The sequence below is a fragment of the Notothenia rossii genome, assembly GCF_949606895.1.
Source record: "Notothenia rossii genome assembly, chromosome: 10".
NCBI classification, from domain to species: domain Eukaryota; kingdom Metazoa; phylum Chordata; class Actinopteri; order Perciformes; family Nototheniidae; genus Notothenia; species Notothenia rossii.
In genome coordinates, this window is record NC_136908.1 from 21,727,793 (window position 1) to 21,750,542 (window position 22,750).

Genomic DNA, 22,750 nt, shown 5'->3' on the forward strand with positions numbered 1-22,750 from the left:
AACATATATAGTAAAATACAAAAATACAAAATAAAAAGTTGTGCAAAAAGTCTATATATTACTATTTGTGGTTTTGAATAATTGAAGATGAAATACTTGAGGGTAACAATGAATTCTCTATTTAAATAGTCTATTCTTGTACTTTATTTACTTTATGACAGAGGTTTAACTTATAACACTCATGTTGGCTTCAATAAGGGTCAATATGATTTGAAAGTAAAACAATTAAGTGCTTCTGTGACTAAACACAGTAAAAACAGAAAACTATGTTACCTGTTTTACATTCTTTTTGTAGAAGCCCAATATGTTAATCAGATAGAATTTGTTTTGCCTGGTGTTTTTGTCTGATCTTATTTTGAGTTATTTCAGAATAATACTGAACTGAACTCTATTTGTGCCTGTCAGGATTAGTATGCACGCACCTCTCCCTGTGTTTCCACTCCCAGTGGGTATCCAGGGAAATCCTCCCAGAGCAGAAGGGTTTCCTCTGTTTCCTCCCAGGCCAGACTGTCACAGTCATCGTCAAACTCACACTCCCTCCTGCACACACACACACACACACACACACACACACACACACACACACACACACACACACACACACACACACACACACACACACACACACACACACACACACACACACACACACACACACACACACACACACACACACACACACACACACACACACACACACACACACACACACACACACACACACACACACACACACACACACACACACACACACACACACACACACACACACACACACACAGTATGTAATCAAAATGGTTTAAAATTATGTGTGTGAATTATAAGCAAAAAAACCTACAGCTGATTCAGCATCCTCTGCATCTGCTCATTGATCTGATTGGCCGACGTGCTGCAGGACTCTTCGTCTTTAGCCCCGCCTCCCTCGCTCTCGGACATGCTCAGTTCGTCTCCGTCTCCGCCCTTTGCCGACTGGCCGCTTGGTTTCCTGGACCGGCCACTCAGAGTGGAGGGGGGCGTGGCCACCTGCTGAAAAGACGCGTGTTGGTTTGAAGGTGGAGGACTTGTTTCAGGCCTTTTACCAGCTCTAACATACCTGGAACATCTGGATCATGTCCTCACAGTTCCTCTGCTGGGCGACGTCACACAGACGGGCGGTGATGTCGATGCGGCGGCAGATGTCCATGTCCACCTTCATGGCTTTCTCCTGGATCTTACTGTCCAGATCTGACAGGTTCTGATAGAGAGAGAACGGATTACTTCTTCCATTTGTGTACATTTCTGACAACTTGAAACAGTAGGCCATTGGATTGAGGCATAACAAATAAATTGATCAAAAGGGAAAACATATATACTTTATGGAATCCAAATTCTTCTACATTTCTGAATCCGATAGTCAGTTTTAAACATTTGAAAAATGATGCTAACCACAGCTGGCAGCAGACTTACGTTGCTGACGAGTCCTTTGAAGAGAACCAGTTCGGCCTTCAGCTGCTTCACCCTCATCGCCAGCTCATCCTGACACACCTCGCTCTCCTGCAGGTCCTGCAAACACCACACACACACACACACACACACACACACACACACACACACACACACACACACACACACACACACACACACACACACACACACACACACACACACACACACACACACACACACACACACACACACACACACACACACACACACACACACACACACACACACACACACACACACACACACACACACACACACACACACACACACACACACACACACACATCCTGAATATTTGAGTAAGATGATAACTGAAGGTGCAGCTCAGACTGCTTTGATCATTTAATTTATAAAATTGAATATATAGAGTAAGGTTTTCAACACAAGTCCCCTTACCTCCTCCAGTTCAGCCACTTTCTCCTGCATGTCCATCCTGGCTGTGTACTCCTCTTCCCATCTACAAACAAACATACACAATATATGCAAAAACAAAAGAAGTAGCAAAACAAAAGAATAAGATGACCACCCACTGTTGGTACTTTTTCCCTATTTGTTCCTGTTTGTTATCTTGGTATCTTTTTTATTTTTCAGCTGACCTCTAAACCAATAGGAGATCCAACAATGATTTGATTGTAATAGATCATTTGAATCTCAGCAGATAACAGTTTAATGTGGAATATTCCTGGCTTATCATCAGGTCAGCTGAGATGGGGGAACATTTAGCCTGTGAAGCTTCCTGGTCTTCCTCTCTGCAGCTTTCAGGCAAACGCTCCATGTTACCTCCTGACTGACCTACAGCATGAACGCGCCTCTTACCAGCGAGAGTATTACTCAGCAGGTGTTACATAAAGGAAACCATGCGGTGTGCATGTAGAGCACGAACAGTAAGAAGAGCAAGCTGTAACCCTGAGGAGAGAAGACAGAAATAACAAAGAGTGACGAGGCCGAGGCCGACCTTACACTGCAGGACTACGGGCGTTCTGAAATGCAATACTTATTATTCCTGATTGATTGTCCCTCTGATGAAATGTGATCTCAGGACAATGTACATCTATAAAAGCGAAACAACATAACACAGGAGACAAAGACACCGCATTAGCAGTGTAGCACAACAAAGGGCCATTGGACGACTGAGGGGGTGCTCTTTTGTCCTGAGTAAAGTACAACTCTTAGACTTTGAAGACATTCATATCATCATATTTCTCAGCTAATGAACTCCAGGTCCAGAGAGACTGAATCTTATTGTAAAATTGATTCTCGTTTCTAAAACTCAAGGTCTCTGATTATACCGATCCAACACCAGAGCCTTCTTTGTCCCATGTTTAATATCTCTACACCTCAGAGATTTGCCAGATATTATTGTGGCACTAAAAAGTAGTAGAAAGTAGATGTGACATGATGACTGTCACTGAGACCAAAAAAGATACTAAATGTATAAGGACATTCACAAATAAACAGCAGTTAATGTAAACCTGCATGTTATGATTGGCATCCAATCCACTATGTAGAGGTCAGTATCGAATGTGTGTCTCTCCAAGATAAATTGGTCCATTGTCTTATATGCTGTCAACAAATCATCTCTGCTCTTCTGGCTTCTATGAAATGATGACATCATCTCTCTGGGGGATGACCTCAGATCAGATTGTCTCCATGTCAACTGAGATGATTTCCAATGTTTTTGTTCAACTACAAGTCACAGGGAGGCTGCATGCTGAGAGAGACTTGTGTTGGATATGAGGAGGATAGCATCAAATCTGGTTTATTCAGAGAGGGACTCAGACACAGATGTGATGCGCAGATTGTGTTACAGTGAGAGAGCTGATATTTTGTATTGCTCTCTCCTGTTTGTCAGCCCAAACACGTGGCTCTGCAGTGAGTCTGCAGGCTGTCATTCTGTTAGACTGGGCACACAGAAGCCGGCTTATCTAAAACTCATGCTGTAAAACGACGCAAGAAGAAAAATTTAGCAAAAAGCCCTTCCAAAAAATAAAGACATTTACATTATTGTCACTACCCATTGTGTGTTTTATCTGAGATGTTCCCCTGTCATAAGGAGACCGGGCTGCTGCACTGCACACTTGAGCTGTGATGTCAGCAAATAGTGTGTCATGAAGAGCATGACGTAAATTCAACCTCTACCTCCTGTAGGCTAATGCATGGTGTTTTGAATCACATATGGATTTATTTTTTCCATGTAGAAGTGTATTGGAATAAACAAGCCTCATTGGACTGAATTGAATCAAAGACAAAAATAAAACCTTAGGGTCGTGGGGTTTGGGGATGTGGATGATAGCGTGATGATGATGTCAGTGCTGGGCTGACGCTGCAGAGGCTCACATGGGACAGAGAGGAGGAGAGGGGGGGAGGGGGTGACACAAGGTGCGTGCAGGCAGAAGGGTGAGGGAGATGGAGGAGGAGGAGTCAACAGGGACAGTAGCAAACAGAACAAGGCCGCAGAGAGGGAGAGACAGAGAGAGAGAACACTTAGAGGGAGGCAGAGGGTAAGAGATAAAACAGAGAGGAGAGGAGGCAGACTGGGTGACATCACTGTTGGCGTTCACAGGCTAGTGCTGCATTGCAGGTAGCAGAGAAACCCAGCTGAGAGGAAGAGGGGAAGAAGAAGAGGAGATGGAGAAAGACAAGAGGAAGAAGAAGAGCAGGAAAGAAAGGAGAGGAAGAGGGGAACCTGCAGTGTGAGGACGATCAGGACAGACAGTTCCTCCCTTCAGACACACAGGCAGCAAAACACTCAGAGCTGAATTAAGACACTCTTTTTTTCACTTTAATGGATTGATGATAATAAAGTTGTGATATGGAGGAAGCTGCTGGTTCTCAGAAGTCCTTAGAAACACAGCTCTGACTTCAATCAAGGGCAGGGAGGTCGTGTTAAGTAAATCAGTTCTGATATTAGTTTTGTCAAATTGGTGTTTTTAGAAATCATAGTTTATATTCTATGATTAATAACCAGGGGATATACTTATGAGTAAGTTCCAGTGCTTTAGGTCAAATTAGTTTACATTTGACAAGTTACATACAGAAATATATAAGGCCCTTTATCTGATTTAGTATTTTATTCCTAGCAGTTTAGAGAAGGCCATTTCGTTTTTTGTCAAATTGTCTGGGGTGTACGGAGCCCTGGAGGGTTCAAAGAGAAAAATAAATAAATAAAACGAGGCCACGTTTTATTAATTCGTGCGCATTTGTTTTCAGAAGATATTATGAGAGTGGCGTTCATTCCGGTGCACTCCGACAGCATTTAGCACTAGCCTACATCGAGATTAAGATTAAACGAATTTCTTTCACTTGGGAATATACATATCCTGTCAACAGCGTAAACTCATCTTCAAAATAAAAGCATCTAAATAAAACAGGAAGTTAACCTAAATTACATTTAAGACATATGCAACTGCAACAAAAACAATGTCATATCCTTTTCAGTTTCACAGAACACAAATTGGGTTATTTACACCTCATGCACCCTGGTGACCGGACATTTCCTTCATAAAATGAGTAATAGGGGGAATAATCGGGCAGTTAGAGTTGTGTGTGTGTGTGTGTGTGTGTGGCTAAAGCTCCTTACACATCAAACTGACACCAAAGAATACCAAAGAACACGTCCCGAAGGAACGTCGGCTCACGTCGCCTCACGTCGCCTCACGTCTCCAGCGTCTTGGCAATGTGTCGCACTGGAACACACCGCAAAGACTTCAGCCGACGGCCAAGTTGCACTTACGAACTGTGCATGCGTGAGTGGCAATAACTCTCCTTACCAGCAGGCGGCGGTAGTGTGTATTCGTCATTCAAAAGAGGCAACAACCGGAAGAGAGACTGCGTGATACCCGAGAAAAGAAGAACAGACTGCGTGGTATAAACAAACAACAAATAGCGTGTGCGTTCCATTTCCACTCTACAACGAGAAGCTCATGGGGCTTTCCCGAGAGCAGGAGTTAAATGAAATCTCAGATTTGCCCTTAATAGTTTCTTTAGGTCCCTCACTTCCGTTTCGCTTCTCATACACTGATTCGCTAGCTGAACAGCCAATCAGAGTGATTTCTGTGGCCGACGGCCTTTGGCTGACAGCCTACTGATTCAACATGTCGAATCGGCAGCGGAAGGTGTCTGCACGGCCGAAAAGACACAACGGTGCAGTAAACACCAATCTGAGTAGGACGACACGGCGCTCATCGACGGCCCGACATCTATCGACATCTATCGACGCCGAAAATCGGCTCGGTGTGTAAGGACCTTCAAACGTAGCAGCCTCGACCTCTATTCAGCTGTTCTAATGAAGGTAAACACAGTGAAGGCGCTGCGTAAAAGACACAGCTCTCTGCGCGCAGATAGCAGATACTGTGAGAGTCACGGACATGAATTCATAGATCAAGGCAGACTGGTTCATAGACTCTCCTGTTTTGCGAATCCGGTGCTTAAACAAATAGCTCTACACCTCTGGCTGAAATGTCCCTAAAATGAAGTCCGAGTTTGAAATATATCTCAAATAATGTATGCACTGCCATTTCCCCACAAAAATATAACAGTCAGCAATTAAACGGTTGTCTCCGGTGCGCTCCACTTCCTACTTGGCGCATCGGTAACTTTTTCGTGCGAACGAGAAAGTATCTTGTGCGCACGAAAAACTTGTGCCGGTTCTCGTAGTATCGTGCGCACAAATTAATAAAGTTCGGCCTCGTTTTATTGAAATTGAGGCCACGAATTACATCTTGTGCGCACAAATTACATCTTGTGCGCACAAATTAATAAAACGTGGCCTCGTTGTATTTATTCGTTCTCTATATGAACCCTCCAGGGCTCCGTAGGGGTGTAATAATGGACTCATGTCTTCTGTTGTTCTAAAAATGACATGGCTCCAGCCTACATATTAACACAAAAGGCTCCTGGATATTTTAAGAATATCTTAGGTTTATCTTTTATTTCAGAATCCGAGAGTCAACAAATCAAAACTGTTGAAAGATTCTTAATTAGGTTTCTATATGAGGTAAACTTATCTATAATTGAGCATGCAGCAAAATGAACCTCTCTGACTGGTTGTGTCAATGACTTATAGTTGACTTTTATCTTGCATTTCCAGGTTTTTTTCAAAAGACACATTATTTGAAAATACAGTGGATCATCTTTTTTTTACTGATGAGTTAAGCGGGGTATCTTTGTATTATCCAACTTGAATTAGACCAACTTTAATCATTTAACATAAGCTGTTCACGTGGAATGGAAACCTGGAAGTCCTAAAATCACAACTCTATGATGACCTCATGATGTGAAATACAAACTACAGCGACGTGCACATCTGCGTTCCTAATGACTCATACAATGTAACCTTAAAGTATGTCTAACTTTATAAAAAAATAAATGACATGCCTATTTTCAAGCCCTCATCGGCTCTTCAGCAGGTGCAAATGTTTAGGAATAAAAAGTGATTGTTTCAAAGGCATTATTTATATGATCTGTTTTGTGCTTACAACTCATTTTGTTTGGTAAAGATTATAAAAGCATCCTACTCTGTGAAATGCTGCCAAATTGAAGGAACTGTGAACCTTTTCTATCTCCAGATCCCTTTAAAAGCACAACACCCAGGTCAGAGTGTTGCTGTTGCTCGTTCTGAAATCGATGTGACTGAAGGTTTGTCCTGCAGTGGCGTCCTGCCTCAGCAGACTGAAGCAAAAGCACTGAGGTCAGTGCTTTTTAGCATAAAGCAGCAGAGTGTGTTAAAGTGTGAAACAGGTCAGTGCGAACAAAACAGAAACTGCATGCTGAGCAAAACCCCTCTCAGACCAAACATAGGTTTATATGTCATAGACCTAAACACTTCAAATTAAAACAGTTGCCTTGTATTGATAAGATACTTTATGAATAATTCATAACATCATGCTCGGCACACACTAAGATTTTGTTCTTTGTTTTTTTTGTTCTTTCTGTCAAACCTATGTCTAGTAAAACAGATGCGACAAAGTATATGGGTTCAATAATACTGTATATATAATACCACTATTCCTTATAGACCTTAAAGTACAAAGATGCCCATTAAAAGTGAGGAACTGTTTACAGTAGAACAAATCAATGTCACATGCATGCAATAATAAATGCCCTTGCTTTGAGATGCCTAGGATGCACTTATTAGGTTGCTTTGGGCAAAATCATCTGTGAAATAAACGTAATGTACAAATCATGTAAACCTTGCCTTACATTTTGCAGCACTGCTGTCGATGACTCAATACAAGCAGAGGAAGTGATTGCTACCTCAGCATAAACTGTTTGGCAAAATCCTTGTGGGGTGACACATTCACATCAGTCCATTATATTTCAGCTTTTCAGAGCCGTTGGTGGATAAAAACCTCAAAATAAATGGTGGAGCAGGAGCTAAACCTTTGCAGTAAGGTGGGAAATCAGCTCTAATAAAATACACTGCCAGTGACAGACTTTACATTTTGAACATCTATACAACATGAAGCAAGACAAATAAGTTCTTGAAACACATGTGAAAAATAAGAGTATAAATATGATGGTGAGAGCTGATGACCAACCAAGATGAGATGCAACTGAAAATCTTAAATAAGGTATCCCTGCATAAAGAAAGGATGAAGATGATAGTATCAAAAAAAGAAAATGTAGTAAGCTATACAGCTTTTTGAATTCCCTTGTGTGGGGTTGTTCACAATTACCCCCATAAAGGAAATGACCAATATTTCCATAGCATCTCTCTGAGTTAGATCATGACAATAAGATCACACTGTTATTGTAATATCAACTTATTATTTCCCTGAATATCAAGGCAAACTAATTAAAGTGTTAGTCAGGTGTTCATATTTGTGTGTTATAATCTTCACAGCCAACTTGTATATTTTCTACTTTTGAATGCTGTTTTTTTTCCTATTTTGAGATGTTCACATTTTATAATAGTTTATTTCTTTTAATTTCTACTTATGTGCAATGCCTTGATTTAAGGTAAGATGTACTTTATTGATCCCAATTTGGGAAATGTTTGCATTTTTATGCTGCTGCAACGAAAACATTTCCCAATTTGGGATCAATAAAGTATCCACAAAAATAAGCCATACCAACAAACTCAAAGTCACTTAAAGTTTACACTATGCATCAGAAATCAGACACTTGAATGCTAAAATGTCTGCATTATATTCTATGAGTCAAACAATCCAGTCATGTTAAAATTGTACAGTGATACACTTTAAGGTTAAAAACAACCCTTACCTTCTCTTGTACTCGTCTCTCTCCCTCTTCACCTTGGCCAGCACGTTGTTCAGGGCCCTGATCTCCGGTGTGATGGTGTCGATCTGGACCCCAACCCCGTCCGGCTGCGTCCAGGGGGCCCCGGGGCCCGTGGCGCAGGACTCCCTCCCGGAGCCAAACCGGCGGCTGTGGTTGAAGGACCAGAGCGTCCCGGGGAGGAAGCGGGGGGGCGGCGCGGTGATGAAGTTGGTGTTCGTCCCGGAGTGAGAGGTGTACTTCTCGTTGATGTTGGTGAAGGTTTTGGAAGGGTCCATTGGGCTCAGGGCCGGGCTGATGGAGAAGCCGGAAGTGGTGAGGTTGGAGTTTGAATCCATGGACAGTGAGCTCGGGTTCAGGTTATTCCCCAGCAGGTGTTTGTTGTCAAAGAGAGAAGGGGGGTTCAGGGTGGGGGAGAGGAGGCCGCCGGGCAGGTAGGCCGAGTTGTTGGCATTGTGGAGCGAGATGAGTCCCGGTCTGGCTTGGATAGGCCCGATAAATCCAGTCTGGACCCCCATGTTTTTAGTCTGCGGCTTCTGGTGTCCATCCCCCCCACCGTTATCCTCCAGAGCCTGCTGCAGCTGCTTCTCCAGCACCTTGTTCCTGCGCTCCAGCTCGTGCACTTTGGCCAGGAAGCAGCGGAAGCGCAGGTTCAGGGTCTTCAGGACGCTGATGTTGGAGCCCAGGTCGTTGCGCAGCGCGGTGGCCGCGGGGGGTCCGCGGTGCAAGGGGTTGCTCAGGTGCAGGTAGGTGAGGCCCGACGGCGGCAAGGAGCCCAGGTCCAGCCCGGACAACCCATCAGGCCCGAAGCCTCCGTGGTCCCCCAGGAAGTAGCCCGGCTCCATCATTGCGGAGTCGTTCTGGCCCGGCATCTGGTGGTGGTGCTGCTGCGGGGCCAGGAAGCCGCTTTCCCCCAGGGCCAGATTCATGCTCGAATAGGAAAATCTGAAGTGCTCGAAATCCGGCATGAACCCAGACTTCTGCAGTCGATCTTCAACAGTTCAAATTGTTTTGTCTATAAACTGATTATAGTCCCGAACCGGAGTGAGGCCCAGCTGCCTTGTTTTTGCCCCCCTTACTGGTCACACCAGATGCTCACCTTTACGCAGAGGAGCTGTGGCCTAAAGTCAGATGACGGGGGTTAAAAATGATTCTTTACGGGTCTAAAATTGCAGGAAAATAACAACCCCCCAATAGGATATTATAGTAAACCTATCGCGATGAGCTGTGAAGTATAAATGTTATTATAAAGTACAAATAGAAGCCTCTAAACTCGCAGACACACCGCTGGTTGCTGCAGCAAAATAAGATGACTGAGTTTACTTTTACGCAGGACTAAATTCTAGTCGAGAGATCTCAGTGGCGACGCGCACTATCACAAACTGTTTATTCTAAGCCCCTAGAATAAAGCGCTAAGGAGATATATTGAAGCCACAACCAAAATGCACGCACCTGCCAGATCGAGGAGGAAGCATTAACGTTGGCACCAGATAATGAGGTGAATGAGTCCGAGGAGAGTGTAGCAGCGGTGCAGCAGAGCTCAGCGATAAACACAAGTGACTGAATGATGCGTTCACTTACCGGACTGACTGTGGAAGAGGAGCAGTGATCAGTGTGCAGTCTGGCTCAGATACCGTAGTGACTAAAGTAGAGGTTCACCTTTGGTAAAGCAGCCCAGGGGGATTTCAAACTTCCTGGATATGGTCAATGGATGGTAACGTTACATAAAAGAAAGTGTTTTAAAATAAAAATGTTAAAGAGAAATATCCATGATCTTTCCCAGACTTAACAGTGGTTGCAGCTGAATAAACGATTTGCTAACTCCTCCCATCAAGGAAGCATTATGTAGCACAAATGAATAATGTTTACAGGATTTTAGCTTGATTGATAACCAATTAACCTTCTCACACAAATCACCCATCCTTCTTAATACATGTTTAGTTACTACAAAACACTTTGCATTACAATAAGTAAACTTAAGCTAGCATTCTGAATTTCTTATTCACTATATTGCAACAATGAAATGTATCCTTTTTACATTTAACAGCCAATACATTTGGAAAAAGGTTATCAAAAGAAATATGAAAATGGTTCTGACTCATTAACTTTCTGGGCTTTTGTGACAATAAGTTATTTCAGTTGTCAGACATTGGAGGTGTTCCTCCCTGTTTCCCTTTTTACCCAGTAACCCTCCACTCCTCCGCCTCTTTGCATCGTTGCCAGTGGCCAGCTGATTATATTTATCCCTAATACTAATTAGATATTCTGAAATAAACTCAATGGCACTTGCCTGGGCTGGTATCAACAGCTCCAACTAAAAAGCTGTAAAATCCTGGATTAAAATTGTTTTTAACAGCTACTTCTTTAAATTAAGTTTGGCTAAAATCGACTACAGGCAATGAAAGGAAAGCAATTAACTTTTTTGTAAACCCAGGAAATTGGACATTTAAATCTTTGATTTAACATGTCAAAATATTTTTTTTATTTAATTTTACACTAGGCTACCCTTTATACAACATATAGGACTATAGACATTTCCAGATACAAATCTATTTGTTGCAATACAAATGTATGAATTTAAAATGACGTGTAAACCACCCTCATAGTTTGAGGAGGGGTGAGACTGTCATTATCAATTGTCGCCCCAGAAAACTACACTTCCTGTATGTCTTTCTCCTAACTCTCCTTCTGCCTTCCTGACTAGATTTTTGCTGCCATCCCAGAAATTATTAATTTTGTATTCTGCACCAAACTCAAAGTCATTTGTCTGGGCACTAGATTAACAGCTTTAGGGTCCTGGATGGGAATTTTAAAATAGCCCACTGATTTTTATTTATTACAATAATTACAAATAAACATATGTCTAGAGAGAGAGATCCACTCTACAAAAAACTCTTCCACAAACTGAGGACTTTATTATTGTGTCAAGTGCAACAAGACCATTCAGTACAATACAGTTCAGTGATGGAAAATCCTCTCTACAAACACTGCTTAGTGCAGACTTCACTGCTGGACAGAGCAGAGGCGAGTTTATCATATAAAAATCTATGAATATTATTATTTATATTATCATCTAGACGTTTGTTGAGGAAGATGTTTGCTCCTTGGGCAGGTGACACAACATCCAGGTACTGCATAGGTGAAGCATGAGGGAATCATGGGAAGGAAACTATGAGTCGTGACTCCTGACAGGACTTTACTCCTTGGAGAACATGTGCAGGACCAGGTCACACACACGGCTGCTGTATGCAAACTCATTGTCGTACCTGCAGACAAACAGTGAGCAGAGATTGAAGTTGCATATATTATAGAATATTTATGAATGGAGAATCATGTCCTATTTTTGGTGTGTTTTAACTCACCATGAAACCAGCTTAACAAAGTGCTCATTCAGTGCAATGCCGGCGCCAGCATCAAAGATGGAGGAACGAGTGTCGCCGTTGAAGTCTGTGGACACAACCTGAGCAGAAAGAGATGAACACAAATGTTTATACCTGCAGGGGGAAAGTAAATACAGATTTGTGTCGGACATAAACTCATCAGTATGTCATTTCTGGTCCTGGATAAAAGTGACACAAGGCAGGCCGTGCAGCAACATAGGGATGAATAAGTCATTACAGATATCTGCAGGTCTGGCTTTATGGATTATAAATAGTCTTTTTACTTTAAATATACCTTATGAGTTCTTAATTAAGTTGAGGCCATATCGTAGCGGAATAGATACTGTATGCTGACATCTAGTGGATTTTGTATTGCTATACACACACCCATACAAATTGCATTAGACTTGTTATGTTCAGACATGTCTATAATTAAACATAGTAAGAGAATATGTAATAATAATAATACATTTTATTTCTATAGCGCTTTTCTTGAACCCAAAGACGTCAATGTAGACATGTATCCGTACCTGGTCCTCTGTGTATCCCAGAATTCCCTTCATGGGTCCCTCAGCAGCGGCCTTCATCACCTTCTTGATGTCGTCGTACTTGGCCTGAAGGGCGAGATATTTTTATTAATTTAAACTAAAGGTTTTAAAGCTTTATATAGGTGCAAGTCTAAGTAACATAATTATGCCTCAATGCTACAGAGTGTTATGAATAAAAATGTCTGGAAATTCAGTGGATGGTTGAGCTCAAGTTTTCTTCCTCTCCGACCCCAAATGTACAGTCAAAAATAAAGATGTGGGATCTAGTTAATAGCTGAAAACTAATGTTTTCATCTGTATATTGGTTCCAAAGTTAAGCAGCCACTTGGTTAAACCTTTATATTTAATAAAAGTTAAAAGATACTTACAGGCTTCTCCAGACGGACAGTCAGATCAACGACGGAGACGTTGGGGGTGGGGACACGGAAAGCCATACCGGTGATTTTGCTGTAAAAACAGGACTGTCAACAATCAGACACAAAGTAAAAACATCAAAACAGATTATTGTGTATTATTGCTTTATTCCCCTTGGTGATGTCTCCTTGATGATCTCCTCCAAAGGAAGGTCAAAAGTTGAACTCAGCTAGAAAATGTCAACACTTAATTCTGGTCCGTCCCATACAGTATATGATCAGCCTCAATGCAAACCGTTTTTGCATGTGCTGCCTACTTTTATGAAATATTTCTAGAGTGAGGGGACCTGCCACTTTTTATCAATGGGATCATCGTGTAGCTCACATACATACATACATACATACATACATACATACATACATACATACATACATACATACATACATACATACATACATACATACATACATACATACATACATACATACATACATACATACATACATACATTAAATGTCCTCCTGGTTGACGGCTGTTTCCTAAAGTCACAACCAAAGTTTTAATTGTTCTCTATTTTCAATTATTTTAGTTTGGATGTTTCAATTTCTTCGTAGCTTAGATTCACTTAGCAAGGGAGTTTGGGAGCATCAGTTTATTTGTAGTTTTTCTTCAAGGATGTCTTCATTATTTAGTTTCAGTTAACAGTGATAACCCTGGTCACAACCCTATATAAAATGATTTAAAAGTTGCTCGTACCCGTTGAGGTCGGGGATGACCTTGCCCACGGCCTTGGCGGCCCCGGTGGAGGCGGGGATGATGTTCTGAGAGGCGCCGCGCCCGTCCCTCCACAGTTTACCGGAGGGGCCGTCTACGGTTTTCTGTGTGGCCGTGATGGCGTGGACTGTGCTCTGAGGAGAGGGAGCAGAGGGAAGCATTTTTAAGTTCCTAGCTACAAACTATTAAACAACAACAGAGCATTTCATTTTACCGATACTCTTAAAAGTGATCTCGGAAATCCTCAAGTTAGTGAGTTTTAGCTGTGGAAAGAAGCTAGTCTAAACATTTTGGCTCTTCTAGGAAATACAATTTTCCAGAAAAATATTGGTTAATAAACTACTGTGATGATGTATGATTTTAATTAAAAAAAAAAAACGATTGAAAACGTTTGCTAGTTTCAGCTTTTTAAATGCAAAACATGTTGTGTTTTCCTTGGCTTTTTGACTGCAGCTTACACCAAGTAATCCTATCACAGAACATCACTTTGCGCTACGAGAACTTTGTTTTATAATTGTATAGCCCTTACTTGGAAATGAGCATTTCTAAGTAAGGGCTATACAATTAGAAAATCATTTAAAAAAAGGAATACATAAAGTCATTACAAAAACAGTCAGTTTTATGTTTTAAATACTTAGTTCAAACTGTGACCAGATATCTTCAAATGTAATTTTCAAACTATTTTCCATTCATCCTTAAGTGTTCATCAATAACAGATTGTATTCAATTAGAATGTCTGAGCTGTTTACCATGAGACCCTCAACGATGCCAAAGTTATCGTTGATGACCTTGGCGACGGGAGCCAGGCAGTTGGTTGTGCAGGAGGCGTTGCTATGGAAACAAGAAGGAGACTACATTTAACCAACGACACAAAGTTAAGGTATTACTGCACATACACTCAGAGCTTATTTTAGGAGATGAGCTTGGTTTGACTTTTGTTTCTCATTGGCAGGGCATTTAAAGTCATAATTTGAGGTCAGAAATATAAATTAAAGCTGTGATTAGAACTAGGATAATGTGTAAGAAAGGTGGAGACTCACCTGACAACCTTCATGGAGTTATCGTACTTCTCGTGGTTGACGCCCATGACGAACATGGGAGCGTCGGCACTGGGAGCGGAGATCACCACCCTCTTAGCACCGCCGGCTAGGTGAGCCTAAGGAACACAAAAGAGGTCAGAGGTCAAAGGAAAAATGTTATAACATTTATTTCATTTGAATTAAGACTAGAAATGATGTAGCTTAAAAAGTTATCATAATTGCTATAAAACAGTCATTTGTAATTCCCTGCATGCTATAGAATGAAACATTTGACTGTAAATGAAGTGTATGCTGCTTTTTCTGGTGTCACCTTCTACAGTTTACACTATTGAAATACAAGAAGAGACTGGAAAAAAAAATATATATATAAAACTGGCGTTGCAGGCCAAAACAGCATAATGTTTGTTACTTCATTGATATACAAACAGATGAAAATACATTTGTATCATTTTTTTGTCCATTCTCAACTATTTAAAACATTCTCGCTGTAACTTCCTGTCCTTATAACCGTCTCCCAGTGAAATAAGTGGGAGGCAGATGGTAAACTTACAGATGCTTTTTCGATGGTGGTGAACACACCGGTGGACTCCACAACATAGTCAGCCCCAGCATCGCTCCACTTGATGTTGGCGGGGTCCCTCCTGTGTAAATAGATCACCCATTGGAGAGGTTAGACTGTGCTGGTCACACACTCATAGGGAGAACGCTGAAAGAAATGTAAATCTAACAGTGTGCGTACTCGTGGAAGACCATGATGCTCATGTTGCCGATGACCAGCTTGCCGCCGTCTGCCTTCACCTCTCCGTGCTTCCACACTCCGTGGGTGGAGTCGTACTTGAACATGTAGACCTGCAGGCAGATAGAAGAGGAACATTTCAAACCAAAGCTATGAACACCTGATTCTAACAGGAAAAGACCAACAGTATTTAAAAAATATATATATATCACTTTTTTTTTAAAAGCAGGGTCTGAAGTGTAGTTGTAACATGTAGCTTCTCCACAGGTAGGCTTTCAAACCTTTGTACTAGCCCTCTGTCTTTTCTTAATGCTTTAAAAGCCCATTATTTTGTAACCTCTTATTACCCAAATATGAATTTCTGACTAAACTCGGTCCCCGAAACTATATTTGACCCTGAGTGGACTTTGGAAGGATTTGAGAAATACAAAAATGATCATGACAAACTGTCAGGAGGAAAATGGAGTACAGGCGGTCTTCTCACCATGTACTCCAGATCGATGAAAGGGTCGTTGATGGCCACGACCTCCACCTTGCCTCCAGTGGCGGCGGCGCGGGTCACCAGACGCCCGATACGTCCAAATCTAAAGAGGTAGAGAAGGGAAAACTTATCAAAATGGCAGCAAGAGGAAAACCCTTTTATTTGACTGTAAGGTCATTCAAAGACAGACAGTAGGTCATGAAGAATGGATAAATAAAACAAGATTATATATCACAAAAATCTCTTAAGGGAATGCACATATTTTATTACTGCACATATTTTATTACATTCTATTATAATGTAAATACTGCTATATTTTATTTTACTATATTTATTATTATTTTTTAATGTTATTATAGTTTTCTTAAAATAGTTAAAATCCCTCAGGCCAATCTTGACGCGTCCAAATCGAATAATTTCGAAACCTCTTTTATGTTTTGTTTTTATTTAGAGCAGCTTTTGTGCAAGACTGCTCCATAGGTCTCATACCAAATTGCCTCTGACCAACCAGAAGGTGGCACTGAAAGACTAACTTAAGAGTGACAGTGGAGGACAGCAGGGCCATACAAGGCCTGCCAACCTTGACTGAAGATAACAATGGTTGGCACTGGCAAATGAAAGCCTGTTTACGCCTAACATGGCTGCCGTCACAGCATGTCAAACAGCGAGGGGACTGAAACCAGAGAGCAGAGGATGTTAGGACACAGTTTCATATTAACCACTTCACTGGAAGAAAGAGATAACAGCGTGGCTCTCATAATGAGTGATCATCTAAAAGAGCGTGAGAGGAGGAATTTCTTCCTTTCATCTCGCTGGAGGAGAGAGGAGGAGGAGGAGGATGTGTGGAGAAGGGCGATGTTAACTCCCATACACTGAATGACTTTTAAAGGTCACATATTAGCAGTTAAATAGAAATGCACTGCAGGAGAACTGTCCAAGTGCACTGTGGCTTAAGGGAACATGTGATAGCCTGAGTAACGCAATGTAGTGCCTGAAGGCAGGTGATGTTTAAGGGATGTAAAAAGGAAGACATGACACAATCCTAATGTAAAGGGCCCATGTCATGGCCATTTTTTAGTGATCATAATTCCATTGTTGAGGTCAACTAGAATAGATTTACATTGTTCAATTTTCCAAACTCACATTGGTTTCTCATACAGCATCTCTGTATAGTATGTGTATTCACTCTCTGTCCTACACGGCTTGTTGGAGCTCCTGCCCCCCCCTCCCTGTGAGCCCACTGTGCTCTGATTGGTCAGCTCTCCCACTCTGTTCTGATGAGTCCACCACCGTTACAGCGGAACACCAGTGATTATGTTTTACAATGGCGTTTGTTAGCAACCAGAAAATGACACCAGTAATGTCAAACAGATGAGAGTGCTGCGTGGGGTCTGGGTGCCATGTTGGCGGGATGTTGCGGGGGGTCGCTGCTCCGCCCTTTGAGGCTCGAGGAGCGGATAGTTTGAGCTGGGTTACTGGTGTCGTTTCCTGGTTGCTGCGTGGGGTCTGCGAGACAGCGAGACACCGGTGTCTCGCTGTCATGGGACCTTTAATACAAAAAAGCATGTATACAACCTCCATCTGGCTATCAATGGCCACTTAGTATGGAGATGCTGCCATTTGGTTTTGATTCTACTGTCTGACTGACCAAGCTCAACCTGTGCTTTTTCCCTAAGTGTAATGCTAATAAATGAATACAAGTGAATTTACGTCCAGAGAGCAGAGTTGCCACACAAACAGTAAAGTTCAGCTGGTAATAGTTGTTTGTGCGTTAAACTACATGATGGAAATCTGATATTAACATACGGTTTGACCTTCATAAGAGCAAAGGGGCGAGGCTGCGGCACTTTCCTTTAGTTACATTTATTTTCGTTACTGAAAAAACCTTCCAGGTGGAACAAACCTCACTTAACATTATGCAAATGTAAGCAAATAACTAATTTATAACTGCATTACATTTAAAAAAAAAAAAGCTAGATTCTTTATTGGCTGATTAGGAAATTCTAGCAAACGCCCTGCAACTCCACTACGTGCACATCTGTCTGAAGGTTCCAGAACTCATTGTGTCGTTATAGGGCCATAACTATTCGTCAATCAACTTATAATAACCTGATTATTAAAAGTCATAGGCTTTGTTTAAGTATTTTTCTTTATCCGATTACTGTAATCATCGCTAGCTGCAGTCCAATGTGTCCCAATAACAGCATACGAGACTATTTGGTGTTGCAGCAAGTGTCTATGTATAATAATCAAGCTGATAGTAGGGGGAAGTAGTAAGGGGGGTTAGAGCCTTGCTCAATGGCACTCACAGGGGGCAGTGGGGATAACAAGTGCCTCCACAGTGTGGTACACAGTCTCTGCTTCACATGTTCAGACTGAGCCCTGTTATGTAAGGTCACATGGCTCCAGCACTCAGGAGTCACATTACTGTAAGTAATCATGCGACAGATTGAAACTTAACTCTAAGACTCAGACAATCACATACTCCAAAATAACAGTCTCTATCTGAACTAGAGAGGTGCACCGGGGAGTTAAAATTTTTTCCAGTAACAAGGTTGTCACTGATGGTGGGAGTATTATTACAATTCTATTTTCATTTTTGGAATCAATTCTGGATATTTGCAATCTTTAATGGACCTTTTTTATCCAAATAATCTTGGATTATTGTATGCTTACTATAATATGTTATCATTGACTTTATCTTCTCCTTGTCAGGAAAACTAATTGTTCTTGAGTTCTACTAAATACCATAGTAAGGCTGTGAGTTATCTGGAGAAAGGTGAAAAAAGGGGATTGCCGATTAAAGAAAAACATGCATTTAACTTAAAACTGAAGCGACTGTTTTTCTTCGGTTTGATGATTTATCTAAGGAGAAGTTTGCACTCTCACAGTCTAATCAGTGTATTTCCAAAAGTCGGAAATATCTGGTAATTTAATGACAATACACAATATAACTGCTTTAAACTGGACTTAAAAAAATAGTTTCCTCTGTTTTTGAACCATAATAACTATTTAGTAGCAGTGGAACGCCACAGTGCAGGGCCATGGGTTCAACTATAGTGCTTCCTTGCTCAAGGGCAGCAGCAGGAGTACTTCTAACAGCCAGATTAAATGTCTATTCAAGGGAGTAAATCCCAGGAGATTAATTTACATGTCTGCCTTCCTTCACAGTAAGAATGGACATGAGGGGAAAGGGCCAGCGGACACTAGAGCTTCCCTCGGTTAGTTTTGGAAGCCACCATGCAGCCACAAGGCCAAAATGGACCGGAGCCCATCTTCAGTTTCTGAGGCTCAGAGATGGCCAGAATCAAGGAGCTAAATCTCCTGCAGCTCCACAGCAGCTGTTTCACAGAGGAGGAGGAGGAGGAGGAGGAGGAGGAGGAGGAGGAGGCAATGTTTAACTGGAGATCTCAAAGTTTGAGCAGCGCCTATAAACCTCCGGCCGGATGATCCCTGAACTTCAGCGGAAAGGTTGGAGGGTTAAAAATAGACGAGTGGAGAATAAAAAGGAATGTGACAGCTGAGGAGGGCAGCAGCACAGACAGAGGGGGGATCGGAGGGGTCTGACGGGGGGTGTGGAAGAAGAGGGGACGACAACCGTGACAACACAACACCACCCCGACTATAAATAACCAGAGAATAGACGGGTCCTGTCCAGAGTTCTGACCAGTCAGAGAAGGAGTCTCACATAAAGGGCGAATAACATCACTTTTAAGAAATGTGTTGGAGGAGATTGTCCGAAAATAAAATGTATTGAAAAGTTTATTTTATGATACATTTATTTATTTAAGAATATTATCCAAAGGGACTTCAGTGTCTTGCTCAAGGACAATTCAGCATCAAGAGGGACTTTATGTTTATTTTGCATTTATGTAATTTTGTTCATTTATTACATTTAATATAATATAAGTTTCTAAAGTTATAATACTGCGCTGTTGTTTGGCATGTCATGTATATATTGTACGTGATGTCATTAATTGACATGTTCTTTATAAGATGCCCAAATAATAAATTACTTAATCTTTTAGAGAAAAATAATTGTATATGATTTAATCCTCTTTTCAACTGACTCTATTATGCTCTTTTAATTAAAATACAATCTCTCAGCACAGATCATAATTCGAGGGTCTCAGAAACAGTGTCGGGGTCCTGAGGATGGAAGACCTTTATACTGCCAGCAACTGGATGCTTATTATATGAGTGATTTAGGAAATTAAGGGTTGTCACTTGCCCTCTTATCACACTGCTCTGAATAGAAACGCAGCTAAGAAAAATAACAAGCCTGTTAATTAATAATGTCCAATAAACCGGAGAGGTTTTTTTTGCAGGAGACCATAACCTGCAGCCTAAAAGGTCATTGCCCCTTATCAAGTTACATTTATGAAAGTTATTTTCCTATTACTAATCTGCATTCTTGTCCTATTTCATGCACATTTATTAATAAAAGCCACCTTATTTGTTTGCAAATACTCCTCCTTACAGATCTGCTTATTTACCATCCCATTTTAGGTTTTCCAGAGCCATACAAATTATACTGCACTCAGTGATTGTTCTTGTTTTCTGGAGACTAATGCATGCCAGTGGAGACGGTGACAAATAATGAGATAATGTTTTGCAAATGATGATAGCGACTCAAATCTAAAAACACTAACTCACCCATTGATTCCAATCTTCACCATTTTGTCTGATATGGTCTTAGTCGTCACTGAAAGGTAAATAAGACACATTTAATGCATTTTTCTTCAAAAGCAACACAAAACTGGGCATCATGCAAAACTGCACAAAGTAATTCAGAAAACGTATTGCACTAATTGACAAATACTTCGAACTTTTAAGCTTTTTAAAAGTTATAGAAGCGACATGCAGACGAGTTAGAAGACCAAATGACAGCAATTATAAAATGAGGTCCCAGAAATGTCCGTTTTTTTACAGTGTGTCACATCAAAATTACAGCTTAACTCTCATAATTCAAAAGTGTTGACAACTTAATTCAAACTGGAAACGAGAAGAGGTAAATGTACCGTTTGTGAAGGCACCTCAGTCTGTCAGTCCTCAGGGGGGAGAGAGAGCGGGGGACGAGCCGAGGTGTCCCCCGAATTTATCTCCGCGGCGCGGCCGGGCACGCCCCCTCACAATTTCAAGGTCCCGTGCAGCTGCCTGCCAAATAATTTATTTAAACCACGAGACAAGAAGTTTACAGAGGTTAATGCGCCGTCTATGAGTGATACAACAGTACCAAACCCATTTGAACTCCGGTAAAACCACTTTTATTTCGACTGGATGTTTTATAACGGCCTATTTTCATAAAAATCAAACCTCCGAAAATAAAAATAGTTCCAGCGGAGGAGATGCACAGTTGCTCAGCGACAACGGCCTACCACACAGTACCTAGGGGTTGATTTCAGGTCATTGTGTAATATAAAAAACAATGCAACAGGTACATATGTCAAAAAAGACTAACCCAACTAACTAACCTACAAAATAAACGTATTTCATAGTAATAATATTTTACATCGCTTTAGCGTCATCAATGTACATGCAAGAACCCGATTTAATGTAGTCCCATTGATTAAGAAATAGAAGCTATTGGCACTTGAGCATTCATTAGTTTGAAGTCTGTTTGATGCTTCCACTGTATCTAATCTTTGTACTGGCACTCAGTCCAAAACCAGACCACTCAAGCACCCCCCCCCCACCTGTCTCATGTTCAGTGTTTGACACCAATGGTCATGTGATGCTGTGGAGCCACTGCTACGTGAACCACGGCATGCACACTGGGGAGGTGGATAGGAAATGTCAAGCTGCCTTATGGTTTTATCCCATTATGTCATGTAGCTTTCTCTGCCAACAGTCCTATTTACACCTGTATAATTTACTAAAGCTTCACAACATAACTAGGGGTGGATATTATTTAGTCCCTAGCAGTACATTTTATTTAGTAGGCCTACTCAAAGCATTAGACTCATCTCTGGAATTGGGAAGCAAAAATCTGTTTCAGCTGAGAACTCGTTTCAAATTGTTTTTGTTATTTGTTTATTTAAGTTGTTGTTATAGTTGCGCATTGCAAAAACTAATTTGTAAGTCCCCACAAAGAACAAAAAAAGTAATCATTAGGAAATCAATAAAGAATTCTGATAAGCAGATAGCATTGGTATTAAAAGTCATGAATGACCTACTTATCTTTGAAAGTACGAGTGATATAAAGTAGTTTTGAATATAATTTATCACTTTCTGCCGTGTGTTTCTTGTGTTTCTGTGATAGCTGGAGGCCTGCTGGGTGATCTTTCCATGAAGCTCAGGCTCTGAGTGTTGTAATCAAGGAGCACTTAGAGCAAACACTGCACTCCCCTGCAGCTGCACGTTTTTGCAATAAAATGGATTAAATCATAATCAGCATATTCATGTTTGGTCATGTATCAAAAAGTCCTGAAGTAGCAGAAAAGAATAACAATCAACATAAAACATTTATATGAGAAAGTGTATACTGTCACTCTTTTTTAATCCTGATAAACAAGTTAAGATCAAAACATTTCCAGAGGTCGATGCTAACATTGCTATTTGGTTGAATACTGTATTACAACATCATTTATAAGACATCCACGTTTAGCCTCATAAATCGCCAAATCCATGCAAAACCTAACACTCCGTAAACAAGGATGTCATTCATTTTTATTCAACCAAACCAAAAAGAGACAAGGACAAATGTTGTGATG

At 41.2% G+C, this 22,750-nt stretch overlaps 2 protein-coding genes across 3 annotated transcripts; both read right to left on the reverse strand.

The window, feature by feature from the left end:
- Window positions 1–81: 81 nt before the first annotated feature.
- Window positions 82–10,290, reverse strand: LOC307021596 (non-homologous end joining factor IFFO1-like). 2 transcript variants are annotated; one of them, XM_079653816.1, is made up of 6 exons: window positions 8,710–10,290; window positions 1,882–1,942; window positions 1,447–1,542; window positions 1,094–1,234; window positions 839–1,023; window positions 82–540 (listed from the first exon to the last, which is right to left on the reverse strand). In XM_079653816.1, exons 1-6 carry the CDS (start codon window positions 9,690–9,692, stop codon window positions 408–410), a joined length of 1,599 nt encoding a protein of 532 aa, XP_079509942.1. In that variant the 5' UTR covers window positions 9,693–10,290; the 3' UTR covers window positions 82–407. The 2 variants fall into 2 exon arrangements, with proteins under 2 accessions (XP_079509942.1, XP_079509941.1); XM_079653815.1 differs by having other exon boundaries at window positions 85–540; window positions 839–1,026.
- Window positions 10,291–11,617: 1,327 nt separating this feature from the next.
- On the reverse strand, window positions 11,618–21,168 carry LOC307021051 (glyceraldehyde-3-phosphate dehydrogenase-like). Its single transcript, XM_079652811.1, has 12 exons — window positions 21,059–21,168; window positions 20,694–20,742; window positions 16,041–16,140; window positions 15,560–15,669; window positions 15,371–15,461; window positions 14,821–14,936; window positions 14,530–14,611; window positions 13,763–13,914; window positions 13,021–13,099; window positions 12,635–12,718; window positions 12,087–12,184; window positions 11,618–11,990 (listed from the first exon to the last, which is right to left on the reverse strand). Exons 2-12 carry the CDS (start codon window positions 20,714–20,716, stop codon window positions 11,921–11,923), a joined length of 1,005 nt encoding a protein of 334 aa, XP_079508937.1. The 5' UTR covers window positions 20,717–20,742; window positions 21,059–21,168; the 3' UTR covers window positions 11,618–11,920.
- Window positions 21,169–22,750: the final 1,582 nt, after the last annotated feature.